Source organism: Dendrobates tinctorius, unplaced genomic scaffold, assembly GCF_039654945.1.
Source record: "Dendrobates tinctorius isolate UK_male_01 unplaced genomic scaffold, ASM3965494v1 ptg000022l, whole genome shotgun sequence".
NCBI classification, from domain to species: Eukaryota; Metazoa; Chordata; class Amphibia; order Anura; family Dendrobatidae; genus Dendrobates; species Dendrobates tinctorius.
This window is the reverse complement of record NW_027361690.1, coordinates 96,173,934-96,193,021: the sequence shown is the minus strand read 5'-3', so window position 1 is coordinate 96,193,021 and position 19,088 is coordinate 96,173,934. Positions and strand designations below refer to the sequence as shown.

Here is a 19,088-nt window from a genome sequence, read left to right as displayed (position 1 = left end):
TATACTGCCCCCATAAGCAGCTCCATAGATTGTTCCCCCATATACTGCCCCCATAAGCAGCTCCATAGATTGTTCCCCCATATACTGCCCCCATTAGAAGCTCCATAGATTATTCCCCCATATACTGCCCCCATTAGAAGCTCCATATTGTTCCCCCATATACTGCCCCCATAAGAAGCTCCATAGATTGTTCCCCATGTGCTGCCGCTGCTGCAGCATGTAAAAATAAAAAAAATGACATACTCACCTCTCCGTCGCTGGGTGTCAGATACTCACCTGTCCTGCATCCATGGCTGCTTACCGCTATCTGCCACGTCATCAGTCAGTGACGTTCAGACTGCAGGGGGCGCGGCGCGCACTAATCACGTCACCGCGCCCTCTGCTGTCTCAAGTCACTGACCGATGACAGACAGCAGCAAGCAGCCATGGACGCAGGACAGGTGAGTATCACTATACTTACCCGTCCTGACGCTGTCGCTTGAGCCCCAAGCTTCTCCGCGCTTTCTCTTCCTGCGTTCAGCGGTCATGTGATACCGCTCATTAAAACTCATGAATATGCGCATATTCATGAGTTTTAATGAGCGGTACCACGTGACCGCTGAAGGCAGGAACAGAGAGCGCGGAGAAGCTGGGGGCTCAAGAGACAGCGTCAGGACGGGTAAGTATGACCTGACACCCCTGCCCCCTCTCCCCCTCCGACCCCCCGGTGTATATGACTCGAATATAAGCCGAGAGGGGGACTTTCAGCCCAAAAAAACGGGCTGAAAATCTCGGCTTATATTCGAGTATATACGGTAGATAGAATAGATATTCACACATAGAATACATAGATATATAGATGTCAGTGACACACATATATAATGTATGTATGTATGTATGTATACATATATATAGATAGATTAGATAGATACAAGAAAAGCTGGCAATTCATGTGCCATGTACTGTAAAATCACTGCAGGAGCCGACAGGATAGAAGAGATGGATAACATACAGTAAAAACAAATAGAACAGGTAGATATATAGAGGAATGTGACAAGTACAATTAATAGTGTGTGCAGCTCACTGTACATGTATTTAATTAAAAAATATATATATTTTACTGAAAAAAAAATGGCGTATTGGCTCCCGCGCAAGTGTCGTAACCAGCAGAGGGAAAGTCGACGGCTGGGGGCTGATGTTTATAGCCTGGGAAGGGGGCAATACCTATGGAGCTATTCAGGCTATTAATATCAGCTCACAGCTGTATAATTAGCCTTTACTGGCTATTAAAAAGGGGAACCCCTTAAAAACTGACATTGGGTCCTCCTATAATTAATAACCAGCAAAGGTTATGCAGACAGCTGCGGGCTGATATTCACAGCATAGGAAGGGGCCATGGATAATGCCCCCCAGGCTAAAAACATCAGCTCTCAGCCACCCCAGAAAAGGCGCATCTCTAAGAGCCTCGCTCTTCTCACTTGCCCTGTAGCGGTGGCAAGTGGGGTGATAGTTGGGGGGGTTATTGTCACCATTGTATCGTCAGGTGACATCAAGCCGTGAGGTTAGCAATGGAGAGGCGTCAATGAGACGCCCCCATTACTATCCCCATAGTCACATTGTAAGAAAACACAGACGCCCAGAAAAAACTCCTTTAATTGAAAGACACAGACTACTTTAATAATCTTAATTAAACCAAACTTACGACCTCGCACATTCCTTGATGCCCTTGTCATCTGCAAAAGAGGTAAAAAAACACAAACAACAAACTTCCTCACCTTCCACGGAAATGCTGCTAATCCATTTGTCCCATGACGGGTCTAGGTCTGGTACATCTAGATGGCAGGCTGCATGATGTGACCATGCAGCCTGCCATCCAGTAGACACTGAGCACCGTGTGCTTAGTGACTGCCTTTGATTCCCTGTCTGAGGGCACCGCGAGCGTGAGAAACTTCTCCTGCTTGCGGTGCCTTCAGACAGGTCCTGCGAGTTCACAGCCATACAAGATAAGCCGGCAATTCATGTGCTGTGTACTGTAAAATCCTTGCAGGAGCCGACAGGATAGTAGCGATGGATTACATACTGTAAATACAAATAGAATAGGTAGATAGACAGATGTCTGTAACAAATACAATTAGTACAGTGTGTGCACAGCTTACTGTACATGTATTTAATTACTAAAAGATTATTTTTCGGAAAAAAATGGCATGGGCTCCAGTGCAATTTTCATAACCAGCAGATTGAAAGCCAACAGCTGTGAGCCGATATTAATAGCCTGGGAGGCTCCATGGGTATTACCCCCTTCCCAGGCTATAAACATCGGCCCCCAGCCGTCGGCTTTCCCTCTGCTGGTTACGAAAATTGCGCGGGAGCCCACACCATTTTTTTCAGAAAAATCTTTTAGTAATTAAATACATGTATAGTAAGCTGCACACACTGTACTAACTGTGTTTGTTACTGACATCTGTATATCTACCTAATCTATTTGTATTAACTGTATGTAATCCAACTCTTCTATCCTGCCGGCTCCTGCAGTGATTTTACACTACACAGCACATGAATTGCCGGCTTATCTTGTATCTATCTATGCAACATAAATACATATATATATATACACATATATATATATATATATATGTCAGTGACATCTATATATCTATGTATTCTATGTGTATATATCTATTCTATTCTAACCTGGCACTCTGTGATTTTACAGCACATGAATTGCCGGCATTTCTTCTATCTATCTATCTATCTATCTATCTATCTATCTATCTATATTCACTGTATATGTGTGTGTTTTGACAAATATTTCCTTTGAAAACGATGTGTAAATGACAGAGAATTGCTGTTTGTAAAAGCTCGTGTTAAAATCTCATTGCAATCGGAGAGCAATCGCACTGCATTTGGATGTAAATCAGATGCTAGGTGTGAAAAATTGGATTGTACTCGCATGACACTTGCATGACACTCTCATTACACTCGTGCGATTCTCGGCAGGGAGACTTGGACTGATTTTTCATACTTTTAGTGTGACTCTGTCCCAGAAAAAAATTGCAACAAGCATGATTTGCATCCCTAAAATCACATCGCACTTGGCCATGCAAGTCAACAAATCTGTGGAAAGATTGGACCGCACACAGATGACAACCGAGTGCGGGTTGATTTTTACGAAGACACAAAATGGAGACATTTTTTTTTTTAAATTGGATCACACTGTGATCAAACTCCGATCAGAGTGTGATTTGCATTATCTGACCAATTTTCTCGGACGACCATAGCCTAATGGTGCAGACAGACGGCTGTATTTCTCGTGCGAGGATCGCATTGCAGTGCATGGACTGGCCCAGCACCTCTCCTGACCTGAGCATGACAGCATGATGCATTTCTATGCAGCTGTCAGGCTCAGATCAGCAGAGTCGGCAGCCAGTCCAAGGATTGCAATGTGATCCTCGAACAACAAATACTCTGCAGCTGAATGCAATTGATTTTTTCTTAAAAGGTCTAGTTTACACTTTGCAGGGGTTTTTTTTCTGCAAGGAGTTTGACTATATTCTTCTTTAGAACTTAAGATAAAAACAAAATGAACAAATACCCTGTTAAAAGTAAGTGAATAGTATTACTTAGTTAATATTTTGATCAAAAATGTGTAATAACCATCCCACCATGACAAGGCGTACCCAATCGGGACAGTACCAAACTCCTGTATCTCACCTCTCTATGTGTCAGCAGACATCCAAACGGATAAGGGCAGAGCCGGATTCAGACCCGACTGCTGACACATAGTGAGGTGAACTACAAGAGTCAGGTACCATCCCGATTGGGTACACCTTGTCGCAGTCGGATGGCTTTTATGCTTTTTTCATCCCAATAGTGTTAAGTACCCCATGTTATGTAATATACTATTACTATTTATTTATTTACTTGCTGCAGATTTGCTCATTTTGCTTTTATTTTAGATTCTGCCTGTTAAATGGCCACAGTGTGAACGTTCACCTACACATTACACTTCTACCAACATATATTCCGGCTCATTTCTTTGGGTTTAGATTCTTCTTTAATAGAATGACTAACTAGAAATTGCCCCATAATCACTACCACATCTCACGTACGTTCAGTTGTGACACCATCCAGGAACATTTCTATAAATATGTGTGACCGATGTCAGAGCTTGTCTTTTATAAGCTGGCCACTTTAGTTTTAGTAGTCTGTGTAAAGGAGAAAGGTCGTTTAAAGTCCAGCTACCCTTTCCAGTAAACTTTGGGACAGTAGTAGGAGCCTCCTTAGGAAACTACATCTGTGGCCATAACTCACTGCTGACAGAGGCAGGAATATTGTACTACTGCAGCTGCTAGCTCAGACTGGAAGGAGCCCATCTCCTTACACGAATACACAAGGAAACCGCATTTCCCTAACAGGTGGAGATTAATAAACTTAATCAGACATTGCTGTTCTTTACTGGAATTTGCATTCATCACTGTATACAGCGTATATTCAGAAAAAACAGTTTGGCAAGACTTGACAATCATAGCCTGGAAAGTCTTGAAGGGAATCTGACACCAGGTTTTTGCTGACCCATCAGAGAGCAGCATGATGTAGAGGCAGCGATCCTGATTCCAGTTATGTGTCATTTACTGGGCTGCTTGTACCGTATTGATAAAGTAACTCATTTATCTCCTGCAGATCTAGCAGTTCTTTGAATGCTTAGCTCTATATAATCCCGCACATATCACTGATTGGCAGATCTCTTTGCACTGTGCATAGGCAGAAAGCTGCCAATCAGTGATGGAGGCGCAGTTATGCAGAGCTCATGACTATGTAGGACTACCTGGCAGCAGGTTTACTAGTCCTCTAGTGATAATCTCCAGCTAATAACACAGTGATTTTATCAAAACTATAGCAAGTTGCCCAGTAAGTGACATAGCTGGAATCAGTCTTTACACCATGCTGCACCTTGATTACGGCCGGGGTCACACTTGCGAGTGCAATGCGAGAAACTCGCGCATCAATACCCGGCACTGCCGTCGGCTCTCGGGACCGGAGTGTGGGGCTGCATGTATTTCTATGCAGCTGAACACTACGGTCTGCACCACCGGCGGCAGTGCCGGATATTGATGCGAGAGACTCAGGTGAGTTTCTCGCATTGCACTTCCAAGTGTGACCCCGGCCTTAGAGGCAAAGGCCTGGAAACAGATTCCTTTTAATCATCTGAACTATCATTAAACTGTGTGATAAACAGATGCATGTCACTCACCTGGTAATTTCTTCTTTCAGAGCTGCTGGATCTGGAGGATAGAACTTCACCCGAAAGCAGAGAATAAAGGGAGGACGAGCTGGAGGGGAAACATAGGGAGTTAAGTAATGCAATCTGACTGCCTTTTCCAGCAATTAGATTTACCATCTGCACAGGGGCGGACATACCGCATGTGCAGCCGGTGCGGCTGCATTGGGTCCCAGAGGTGGAGGGGGGCCTCTGCAGGATGGCTAATAATGAGTGCAATCTGGCCTGTTTATCTGGCCCTGAGGCTCCGGGGGACTCCTGGCTGGATTGCCCTCATGTGCGGCGGGCAGGGAGAGATCCCTGCAGCTCTGTTGCCTGCAAGAGAAAATGGCAGCGGAGCTGCAGCGATGCGTCCTGCTCCATGCCCGCGCTTCCTGTCTCTCACACAGTCAGCAGCGTGGCTGAATGACATCATCATCATTCAGCGCCACTGCTGTGCCATAGAAAGGAAGCTGACGACAACAGTGGTGCTGCGGGAGAGCGTGCGGAGAGGTGAGAGGTGCTGTGTGTGTGTAGCTGCGGTGGAATGTGCAGAGAGGTGAATGGTGCTGTGTGTGTGTGTCGCTGCGAGAGAACATGCAGAGAGGTGAATGGTGCTGTGTGTAGGTAGAGGAGAGGGCAGTGATGGGGAGAAGGCAATGATAGAGGTGATGGAGAGGGCAATGATGTGGGTGGTGGGCGAGAAAGCAATGATGGTGGCAGTTGAAAGGACAATGACGGGGGTGGTGGGGAGGAGGAAATGATGGAGGTGGTGGAATGGGCAATGATGGGATGGTGGGGGAGAAGGCAATAATGGGGGTGATGGAGAGAGCAATGATAAGGGTGGTGGCGGAGAAAGCAATGATGGAGGTGGTGGAATCGGCAATGATGGGCGGCACGGTGGCTCAGTGGTTAGCACTGCAGCCTTGCAGCGCTGGGGTCCTGGGTTCTAATCACACCAAGGACAACATCTGCAAGGAGTTTGTATGTTCTCCCCGTGTTTGCGTGGGTTTCCTCCGGGCACTCCGGTTTCCTCCCACATTCTAAAGACATACTAATAGGGAATTTAGATTGTGAGCCCCATCGGGGACAGTGATGATGATGTGTGCAAACTGTAAAGCGCTGCGGAATATGTTAGCGCTATATAAAAAATAAAGATTATTATTATTATTATTATGATGGAGTGGTGGGGAAAAGACAATGATGGTGGTGGTGGAAAGGACAATGATGGTGGTGGTGGAAAGGACAATGATGGTCGTGGTGGAAAGGACAATAATAGGGGTGGTGGGGAGGAGGAAATGATGGAGGTGGTGGAATGGGCAATGATGTGGTAGTAGTGGAAAGGACAATGATGATGGAAAGGGCTATGATGGGGTGGTGGAATGGGCAATGATGGGGGTGGTGGGGAGAAGGTAATGATGGAGGTAGTGGGGGAGAAAGCAAGGATGGAGGTGGTGAAGAGGGCAATGATTGGGATGGGGGAGAGGACAATAATGGGATGCGGGGGGAAGGGGACAATGAGGGGTGTGGGGGATTGGGATGGGAGGAAGGGGATTTACAATGGATTTAGGAACAGGGGGAGGTGGAGTAAGACATTATTATCGCTTATTATGTCTAACACAGTCCCTCAGTATATAGTGTACTTGCTTATTATGTATAGCGCCATCCCTCAGTATATAGTGTAGTCACTTTTTATGATGCTGTCCCTTATTATATAGCTTCCTCTGCTGTCATGTATAGTGCTGTCTCTTACATAGTGTATTCTTGTTATTTTTCTTATTCACAGCACCCTTTTTTATTACATAGTCCGCTCCCTTGTTAGATATAAAATGACTGCTGATGGAGGAGCCGGTGACCAGACTACCAGTCCATCAGCTCCTCCATTAGAAAAGAAGCTTTCCCATGCTCCATCAGCCAACATTGCATTATACAGCTAACAAGACAGGACGGTATGTAATAAAAAACAGGGCTGTATATAATCCAATATGTAAGGGACGGTGCTGTACATAACAAGAGAGCACTGTATAATAAGGGACAGCAATATACATAAGGAAGACTATGATATATATACACACACATGTATGTGTGTGTATATACAGGGGTTGGACAAAATAATGGAAACACCTAACGTTTTGGCATCATAATCTTCGAACGTGTTATAAACATGCAAACCGTGACATATGGTAATGTTTTGTAGTTGATTATTTGTGTTATGTGATATGTGTAAGTAAATTAACTGTTTGTTTTGCAGAATTGTAAGAACATTGATGAGAACCTGATACCAATGGCAGACCTCTCGGATTTTCAAAGAGGCCAAATTGTTGGTGCTCGTATGGCAGGCGCTAGTGTAACAGAAAGTGCCCGAATGCTTGGCGTGTCAAGAGGTACTGTCTCCAAAGTAATGACTGCGTTTGAAAGAGAAGGAAAAACGTCCGCAGCCAAGCACAGGTCCAGCCGAAAGTCGAAGTTGACTGAGAGAGACCGTCGGACTCTAAAGCGAATTGTGAGAGGATCGCAAGACCACGGCTCTGAAAATCACTGCTGAGCTCAATGAACACCTACAGAACCCAGTTTCCACGAAAACTGTTCGTCGGGAGCTGCACAAATCTGGATTCCACGGAAGAGCTGCAATTAGAAAACCGCTGCTCTCAATGACAAATGTTTCCAAGCGTTTAGAGTGGTGTAGAAACCTCCAGAATTGGTCCCTCGAGCAGTGGAAACATGTGATATTCTCAGACGAATCTTCGTTTACCCTTTTTCCGACCTCCGGCCAAGTGTACGTTTGGAGACAGCCGAAAGAAGCATTCCATCCAGACTGCCTTCTCCCAACCGTAAAACATGGCGGAGGTTCTGTGATGATCTAGGGTGCTATTTCGTGGAGATCTGCAGGGCCAATGATATCCCTTCATGGAAGAATTAACAGCCGAGATTATTTAGGCATTTTGGGCGACCAAGTGCATCCTATGGTTCAAGCACTGTTCCCGGAGGGGAACGCCATCTTTCAGGATGATAATGCACCAATTCATACAGCTAGAATCGCTAAAGCATGGCACGAGGAACATTGTAATGAAGCTGAGCATCTCATCTGGCCCCCACAATCCCCAGACCTCAACATTATTGAGCATTTATGGTCGATTTTAGAGATTCAAGTTAGACGTCGATTTCCGCCGCCATTGTCGCTCAAAGAACTGGAGGGTGTTTTAACTGAAGAATGGACTACAATTCCTTTGGAAACAATTCACACCTTGTATGAATCCATACCTCGGAGAATTGAGGCTGTAATCGCCGCAAAAGGTGGACCTACACCATATTAACCTAACTTTTGTTGATGTTTCCAGGTGTTTCCATTATTTTGTCCAACCCCTGTGTATATATATATCTTTGCCACAATAGAAGGAGAGGGGCCCAGACACATTTCTTGCACAGGGGCTCCAAGCTGTCAGTGTCCGCCCCTGCATCTGCAGCAATACATACAGGTGAAACATCAACACGTGCATAGACATACAGATCAATGAAGACAAGGTAACGGCTTCTTAAAGTGAAGTCTCATCAGAAAATGACCTATTGTTTAAATCAGATTTTTGTTTTACATGTATTTAAAAAAAATGGCAAAGGTTTTTTTCCCAATATCACAATCTGTATTAAAAATAAAAAATAGAAATCTTGTCATTTTCCCATTGGACATTGGAGCTTTTTTAGACTCATACTTCGTGTTATTTGAGGAAATCCACATGTACATTTGCTGCAATGAACACACTCTGACCCTATCTTTTGTACTGAAGCATCTAATGAGTGTGTGCAGAGGTCGTTGTGAAGGGAGGTGGAGCTGTGACATCACCTATTATGATTGGTGGATTTTGTGTTATCAGATTTTTATGGAGGTGTTACCTATCATTGTAATCCTGTCTCTGATGATAATGAGACTGCTGAAAACTGTTCGTTTCTGAAATACAAGGAATTATGAGTCTAAAATAGTCCCAGTGGCAAGTGTGAAAATTAAAAGATTACCAATTTGCACATTGTATAGCTGTGGGTCCAACAATAGTTTGGGTGTTTTACTGTATCTCCCCCATAAACAGGAACTCTTGGCTCAGCCAAGTGCAACTGTGCTCTCTGAGATCTACTGAGAAAAGAGACTTATCTGTACACCTAACAAAAGGATCTTGTTTCGAAATTCAACAGACCGGATCCTTCTCTACCCCGATATCACCTGTCGGGATTGACTTAGCAGGCCCCCATTCATATCAGATAGATGGACGGTCCAGCCATAAGTTGCGTTTGGATGAATTATCTAATGTGGCTAGGGGCCTTTACTGTAAACACAAAAAAAATGTCAGTATCGCTTAGGGCAGAGTCCCCCTACTGCATGAAAATCCAAACATGATCTTTTCTCTGAACAGAAAATGTCTACAGCATGTGGAGGAGATTAGTAAAATCTCATCCATATTCCTGGCACTTGAATTGGCCACACATTTTACCTTCACAAACCCGCAAGTAAAATATGTAGAGAAAAAGTAACCATTATTTAATTTTTATTTCATAAATAAATAGTACACATGAAAATAAGCAATTTAGTAATATATCTTGTCAGAGGAATCTGTTACTTTTTCCTAGTACATTGATCTTTCACTCTTATTTTAGTGGTAAAATCTGTATTTAGTGAAGACACCTTTTTTCCAGGACTTGGATAGGAGATGCCAATTGGTGTTTATAAGGTTCTACGGAGAGGGGGATGGAGGAAGGCATTCAGACATTCCGCTGGAAGTTCACAGGAAATGACTGGAACATTTTCAAATTCAGGAGAATTTTCAGCAGACTGTCCCCTCGCCATAGAAGATTATAAACACTAACTGTCATCTCCTATCTCAGTAATGGGGAAATCTGTCTTCACTGAACATAGATTTTACCTATAAATTGAGAGTGAAAAAGTGGACCAGAAGGAGACCAAAGCAGATGTCTCAGGTAAGATATATTACAAAGTTGCTTACGTGTACTATTGATTAATGAAATCAAAATTACGACCGTTACTGTTGAATCTGCCACATGTGAATTTACCGTAATTCGTTGCCAATGATTCAGCACATGGTTCAGATTTGTCCAAGAACATAATATATTGGTAAAAAATGTAAAAAATTAAGGGAACACTTGAATCACACACCTGACCTCAGCTATTCATTGTGTGAGGTAGCGCTGTCATTCAAGTAGGGAATTCTCGCTTGGCAGCCAAATAATCACAACCAGCACAAGTTTTCCATAAAACAATCTCAGTCCGTGTGGTTTATTCAGGCATCATAAACCATAACCAGCAACATAAAGTTCATATTCACAGCATAGCATCCATGACAGAGCTTCACTCTGTCCTCCCTGTGGTCACACAGGTTATACCATGTTCCATACGCAGGCTCTTCAGCCTCATAGTTATCTCACCCACGTCAGGATTTCCTCATGGTTCCTTCACCATGCTGCAGACATCCATTCCCTCCAGGGAATCATCAGACACGTGCAGCCATTACACACAGCCACTTCACATGCTGTTAGCCAGGAGACACATCTCCCAGCGGGACCTTCCACAATGGACCAACCAGGTCCCTGCATTCACCACATGTGACCTATCCTGGCCACCTTATATGGTCCGTAGCCACGCCCACTGGGTCACATGGCTATGACCTCATCACAGGTCCTTGAACCATTCACACACTCTTTGCAAGAGCGTTCTTAAACACACCACCTGGGTGGGTTTGTAGGTAACTGGGGCAGCCCGTCTCCCCAGCTACCTGGAGACTTCTCCCTGACACATTGAAACAGCACCTCAGCAATATCACTGCTGATCAACACACACATAAGTCTCCATCTCTAGGCCACCCACCTTGAGATACATAACAGTCATTCAGGACTCAGCCATTCATCGTCTCTCCTAGAACATCTACACAGCACCCCCTAGCGGACACAGTGGTCACTACACCACAATTGCAAAACAAAATGATGCATCAATAGCGAAAAGAGAGCAAAGTTATCAACCAACTTAGAGCTCGATTCCAAATTACTCCCACCCCCCCCCAAAAAAAAAAAAATCAGAATCGCAGGCGAATCCAATATTCAATTCATAATGTGTCTTGTGTTCGGTCCAACATCCCGGAATGCTCTCTTAACAACATATGGCCATGCTCCTGATGAGGTGACAGAGGTGCAGGACAGCAGTGAGGTCCTGAACAGTCTGTGGCGGTACTTGGTGGTGCCGGATGTTCTGATATACAATGTCTCAGAGGTTCTTGACTGGATTTAGGCCTGTGAAATATGAGGGCCAGTCAATGGCACCTACGCCTTCATCATCCAGTAACTGTCTACACAGTTTAGGCACGGATATGGGCATTGTCCTGCACCAGAGTGATAATGGCTCTGCGGATTTCATCGTGGCACCTAACAGTAGTCTGGGGACCATTGACTATCATGCGACTCTCCAAGGATTTGTTTCCCCAGACTATGACGGAGCCACCGCCAAACCACTCACACTAAATAATGCTGCAGGCAGCATAATAATCCCCACAGCATCTTCAGACTCTTTTCATGTCTGTCGCATGTGCTTAAGTGGAACGTGCTCTCGTCTATGAAGAGTCCGCGGTGCTAATGGAGGACCTGACCATTCTGGTGTTGATCGAGGTGCACAATACTGGGCTGTGAGCACAGGTCCCACTACAGTCGTGCCCTCTTGCCTCCCTCATGGAGTCTCTTTCTGACAGTTTGGCAGAAGGGTGCACACCAGTTGCCCACTAGAGGTCATTTGGCCGTGCTACTCCTGTTCCTCCACTCAAGAAGGAGCAGATACCGGCCGTGGACTGAGGCATTCTGCAAGGCCACTAGCAAAAAGCAAAACTAGAGAAGAATCAGTCAGGAAGGATAAGGACAGAACAACTGTCTGTGGCCACCACCCTCAGGACCATTACCTTTTGGGGATTGTCTCCCTTTCTGTGTCTGTTGTCACTGTCATTTGCAGAGAAGTAGGTGACCCAGATTCACAATAGCTCAGACTGCGTTCACGCAAGGATGCCGTCTTATGCATCCTACCTGGACAGGTTGATGGCCTTGAAGGTCACTTGACTTGGGGTTATACTGTACTGTGTAAGTGTTCCCTTAACGTTACAAACCCTCAGGAAAGACAAATCTCAGCACACCAATGTCTCCAGCAATCCGCTGCTGGCACTTTATTTGTTTCAGCTCAATTGATGTCTGCTGAGGATCTTATTGTTTGGCTGCTAAAAAATGCAAAACTGGCTAATGGAGTAATCCAACTGGAACAGCTTCTCGGCTCTTTATAGTTAGGCAGGAATTCAGTGATAGGCTACGTCCACATTAACGCATTATGTGCTCCGACTATGGACTGCACTGACCAGAAAGACGGCCGGTCTCCGGACGCACACTAACAGCATCATACATACCTATTCTGTACCTACGAGGCTGTTAGAGTCAGGAGACCTGTACTCGGGTCAGGCACAGCGGTCCATACACCACCCGTGTAATACATTCATGTGAATTTAGCCATATGGTGCTGTTTCCATGATTGTCCACCTGGGGAAGGCAATTCATCCTATGTTGCCTCTTTCCTCTGGGCCCACGGACAGCACTGAATATATAATATTCTCACCTTATACACCGGACACAGACTCATGTGAACTGTTGAGCACGTACTACTTTACCTCTCATTTGTTTGGCGAGCCCTTTAGAAAACTCCAACCAGTGCTAAAAAAGAAAAGAGAATTCAGTCATATATTCCATTCTAACATCCAGGATTACAATGCTGCCGAATCACACAAACAACTCCCCAACAATCAGGCCAAGATTTATTAGATCGTGATTATAGCAAAGCGTTCTCCAATATATATATATATATATATATATATATATATATATATATAGTGTTCAAAATAACAGCAGTGTGTTCAAAAACATCACAAATTCTTTATTCTAGTTTTTAGTTCCAGCACTGACTTGCTGACTGTCACAGTACTCAGACCTTATACTAATGACTTATCCTAGGGGCTTGTGGACACGACTGTATTTTCGGTCTGACTGCTATCAATGGGGCATTGCAATTTTTCTCACTTACTGAATCTGCATCTGGATGCAGCGTATTTGGACCATGGTGGATCTGCATGGCTTTTTTTTTTTTATAAATTGGTGAACCAGGGAGAAAGTCAGGGAATGTTTTTTGTTTTGTTTTTTTTAAATAAACTATTTTTGTGTGTGTTTTTTTATCTTTATATTTACTGGGTTAATAATGAAGATCTCTGATAGACACGTCTTCATTACTAACGCCAAGGAGGATGGCAGCTGTTTTTTTGGACAATTCACGGGTAACATCAACCCCAAAAACCATCACTCTGATTGCTACCGTACCAGGGTGATCAGGAAGGCAGAGGCAAAGTGCCAGAATTGGCTGCGGGCTTATATTTTTAGGCTGGGAAGGGACCACTATCTATGGACCTTCTTAGCCTGTTAATATAAGCCTGCAGCTGTCTGCTTTACCTTAGCTGGATATCAAAAAATAGTCTAGAACCAGTGTTTTTTTATTTCATTATTTATTCATTTACTTATAAGGTTAAATAAAGCTAAACACATTTAGTACCACATGAAAGGCACTATAGGGTGCAAATTTATAACATGAAGGGAGGTTGGCAAATTAGATAGCTGCAGGAAACCTTTCTCTCTCTCTATTGTATCTAATATATTTCTATCATTTATCTTGCTATATCTTTATATTGTTTGTGTCTGTATATGTGTTTAAGTGCTGAACTCTTTGCTTTGGGCAACATCCATTTTTCTCTGCTGCCCGTGTTTCAACCAAGATTATTGAGACAAAAACAAATCAAAAATGAGAGGAAAAAATGCAAGTAAACTAATGGTTGCAGACATTTCTGTACGCCAAATACTCAAACACTGATCGTGGGAACGTACCCTTAGGGTAGATCAACAATATCAAAATCCTGAACAACTCCTTCAAGCCTTAAAATATAACTTTTGTCAAGATGAAAATTTAGGTTTGCACAAAGTTTGTTTAATGTGGAGCTCTAACCCAGTCTTTCCAAAAAGAAATAACTTTTTAATATCCTGTACAATTAACAAATTCTTCCCACTGAGAGGATGAGGGCACTGTGACTCCATTTATTGTGTGCTGTTGTCAGTAACATGGGAGAAGCACCACAGAAATAACTGGAATGGAAGCAAACATGGCGCTGGCACTGCAAATGCCCCCCTGCTGCAGACAGCATCCAGAATGACCTCAGATGCTGCAGTGCCCCCTAGTGGCCAAAACACAGCATTCTTCAAACTGCCTGAATACCTAATAAAATGCATTTAACCATTACACCAACAATTATTTCATTTCTATCTTTAGCTGAAACCAATGTGAAGATATTCGTCATACAATCTCATGAACATTTTTAAGAAAACATGACCCTGTGTAACAGAGCGGCTTTCTGCACCCCTGGGGGGCTCGGTGCTTACTATGGCTCTGCAGCCAGAGGCTACACTACTGAACAGTCCCTATAATAAGTGATGTGTGGAGGTGATGTTAATATCAGTGGTATTCCTGGCGATCAATAGGTCAGCACATAATATCCCTGATGGGTAGTTTAGGGGTATGATAAATAATAGTCCTGCTGGTGAAGAGTGGGTTTTATTGTTTGCTTTTAATATCGCCGGTGATTTAGGTTGGTTGATGTGTAAAAATAGTATCCATGGCCGTGTAGGGAAGACAGAGATTAATGATAATATCCCTGGCTGTCTAGACACCATCGGCCGTAGTGACCACACTAGATCTCCCCATTTGGAGCTCGGTGTCCGCACAGGATAACACCAAGCATCGGTCTCACTCCGTGTCGGACTGGGGGGGGCCAAGGGTCCACCAGTAACAAACTCCAGGGTCCCGCTTTTCAGCTACATGCAAACGTGACGTTCTCCTCAATCACAAATTTATATAACAATGGACTGAGTAGATTGATAAATAAGATTCTGCCTTTGTCTGTACAGTGCCAAGTACTGCTTATATAAGAGGGCGGTCACAGTCTTATACAGCGGCCCACCGGAGAATTCTCCTGCTCTCCCGTGGGCCAGTCCAAGCCTGGTCTCACTGCAGCACAACACTGTCCAAAACCTCCAAATCTGTAACAACAGTCTAAAGTGTGGGGGCAGCTTGATTGTCAATGAAGGCAAATGTTGGGAGTAGAGATCCATCCTTTTAATTACTGGGAGATACCAATAGGAGGCCTGGTTGACAAATACAAAATTTGCCAGAATGTTAAGGAAGTAAACCTGCTGGCAAATACCTAGGACCAGGCTGTAAATAGGACTTTATTCAGACAACTAACTTTTTTTTCACATACATAATCCATCCTTTTTTCATCTATGTGCTGGTTTTTTTCACTGACTTGAATTGGCGCGTTTGATCCCTGACTCAGGTCACGAACATATAGTACAGGTCTCCTTTTTGTTTTTTTACGGGCAGGTCTGGATGTACCTGATGTGAGCAGCGTCCTATGATTTCACTCGTCTGGCCACACATGGAATATTACACATGGTTTTTGTCTTTATTATGTAAGGAGGACATGGCAGAGATGGAGAGGGTTTACAGGCAGACGACCACAGTAATTAAGGGAACGTGCGGATGTCAGTAGAAGGAAAGATTAGCGCAACTGTAATGATTTAGACAGGGTGGATTAGGGGTGACCTGCTTACCAGTATAACTATACCAAAGGTCAACAGAGAGCTCTGTCTAATGATCCTTTAATATCCCGGACTGTAACTACAACAAGGCGGCATCCGCTACGCGTAAGACAGAAGCTTCAGCAGCGTATTCTGTAGTGTATGGGCAGTAAGACTATGGGACGATAAGATTTTCACGCGGCGCTGAGAATTTAACCGCTGATTATTTTGTGGAGGAAAGCTGCATATTTTATCCTTTGCATTGCAAAGAGCGAAACCCGTGACGAAATCTGCAGCTTAAAATGCCTACACAGAGCTGCTACTGTGACACACATTTTCTGCCCACTGCGTAAAAAACCTTTGTATATAACTCTTAGCTTACAAAAAATAGTTTTTGCCGTATGTGTTTTTAGAGCATTTTTACTGTGGAAACGCACTAAGTGCGTGTAATGCAAATATGACTGCATTAACAAAGTTTGGTAAAAGCCAAATACCAGGAAGAATCAAAAACAATTCAGCTGTCACGATCCATTTTTGGATTTGTGGCAGATCTGGTTTATCTCAGATTGAAACTTTTTTCCTTTCAGTCCAGTGGGGGTTAATGTCATTTTTTCCCCACTGGCAATCTGGTGTAATTACATTGCTAGTGGATCAGCTGTCGGTGTTAGGCTGGGGTCAGACATGTGAGAAACTTGCACGAGTCTCGCATGTCGATACCGCACTCGTACAGGAGCGTGCAGCTGCATGTATTTCTGTGCAGCCGCACACTCCGGTCCCGAGTGCCTACGGCAGTGCCGGGTATTGACATGCGAGACTGGTGCGAGTTTCTCACATGTCTGACCCCGACCTTAGGGCATTCTACAGTGACCAAGCTGGAGGAAGGTGCTATCTGGGTGCAGTGGTGCTTTGCTGAGTTCGCTTTTCTGGTGCCTCATGCTGCTGTGCGGTGCTTTGCAGCAGAGAAAGCTAAGTTGTATTTTTGTTACCTTGTCCCTTTGGTATCTGTCACTTCCCCCTGTGTGTTATCTGCAGAGGTGAGACTAGTGCTCCTTGCTGGCCAGTGCACTAACCAGGGCCGATCTAGGTGACATTTAGGGACAAGGTATCCTGACGTCGGCAGGGGGAAGGACCTGCATAGGGTGTTAGGTTAGAACAGGGACTGGCTCAGGTTGGAGCTCAGGAGCTGACCGTCCCCGATTCCCTATTGTCAGGGCCTTCCTCTCCCCTATTCCATTGGCGTTGTGTTATTGCGCCGTTTTGTGCCTGGCATGAAGGGCATTGTGGCTGCTATGAGGGGCACTGTGGCTATCATGGCGAGCATTATTGACAGAGAAGGGCAAACAGGCTGTGACGGAACTGTCGCTGTCACGGTGAGTATTGTGGCTGATATGGAAGACTACAGTCAGAGAAGATATCAGCTACAGTTCAGGTGAATGGTCTATTCTCTAATTATGCCTGATCACTACCGTATTTATCTGGAAATAATTGGCTAATTGATAAGTCATAATTGGATTATTAATAATAAATGGCTTTTTCCCCCCACTTTCAGCTGTTCTTTCACTTACTCTCTGCTTGTCGGGATCTACATATCGGATTCCAAAGTAGTCCTTCTCCAGAAGATTCAGGTGGTGACAGAGGAGATCAAACACCTGCTGGCCCTTTGCATCTCTCTGTAAAACAAGATAAAATACTAAGTAAGAGATAAAAATGTCTTCAATGAGAACCGGTCCCCCTACCAGAGCTGTATCATCTGCTGCAAACCAGTATCCTGCTCTGCACTAATGAGGGGCAAGAGCCCGCAACATCTGTCTAGAGATGGAAGTCTGGCTTAAAAAAGAAAAAAAACACATTTTCAGAAACCCTTATACTGGAATTTGAATTAAAATGAAATATTTGCATGTAACCCCTTCTCATGTACAGCACCATGGAACCAATGGTGCTTTATAAATAAATAATAATGGGGAGGGGGGTCCCAAACTCAAGACAACCAGAGAGGGTTACAAAGAAGCCTCTCTTTCATTTCAGTGTGAGCGGTGCAATGCTTTTTATCCCCTGTGGTGGCGCTGCAGGAGTATTAAGCACTAGTTACTTCTACTAGTTACTAGTAGCTTCTCTCTGGGGGTCCCAGCAGCAAGACGTCCCGCAGAGCTAAACCCTGATATGGTCAGGGGGATTTAGATTTTTGCAGCTGTAGAGAATTCACAATGTCCGTAGTTACCATTCCACTATTTTACATTCTGCTTGCATTTACAACCTCGGCTGTTGCACATAGTGACAGCCACACGGCTCCTGTATATTGCTGACGGTGCTAAAAGGACAGCTGAGTGAAGGGGGACGTGAATTCATCATAGTCACCATGCTCTGCCAGGTGCATGGATCATTGCAAAGCCGCTTTTAGAATATGTCATTTTCTATAGATAATTTACATAGTGTATGTATATCCTGCTGTAATGCATAAATCATATATATATATATATATATAGTGTTACTATGTGTATGTATATACTGTCGTAAATTACTGTACATATACGAGTATATATATATATATATATATATGTGTGTGTGTATGTATGTATATATACACACTGCTGTAATTCATATATTATATATATGTATATATATATACTGTTACTGTGAGTATGTATATACTGCTGTAAATATATATATATATATATATATATATATATACACACACACACACTGTACACACGGTATATATACCGCTACTGTGTATATGTATAAATTGCAGCTATGTGTATATTTATATAGCTCTACATATAGAGTATGTGTATGTATAGATTGCTTATATCTGTATATATCTGTCTATCTATATTCTGCTGGTATTTGTATGGAAATACAGTACTCCTACTACGTATATGCTGTATGTGCACATATAGTTTTTATGTATAAATGCATACTTATATGTACAAAAATGATGCTGCTACATGTATGTATATGTGGATGCATATGTATATACCTTTGCTACATATACAATGCCTACAAGTAGTATTCAACCCCCTGCAGATTTAGCAGGTTTACACATTCGGAATTAACTTGGCATAGTGACACTTGGACTGTAGATCAGCCTGGAAGTGTGAAATGCACTGCAGCAAAAAAGAATGTTATTTCTTTGTTTAATTTTTTTTTAAATTGTGAA

At 43.6% G+C, this 19,088-nt stretch overlaps 1 protein-coding gene across 1 annotated transcript in view; it reads right to left on the bottom strand.

Moving 5' to 3' along the window:
* FRMD5 (FERM domain containing 5) overlaps nt 1–19,088 on the bottom strand; it is a 96,933-nt gene that overhangs the window by 37,898 nt on the left and 39,947 nt on the right. Inside the window, exons 2-4 of the mRNA XM_073568996.1 lie at nt 17,497–17,601; nt 12,928–12,970; nt 5,231–5,309 (exon numbers count right to left, since the gene is read on the bottom strand). Coding sequence (XP_073425097.1) covers nt 5,231–5,309; nt 12,928–12,970; nt 17,497–17,601 — 227 coding nt within the window. The remainder of the gene's footprint in view (nt 1–5,230; nt 5,310–12,927; nt 12,971–17,496; nt 17,602–19,088) is intronic.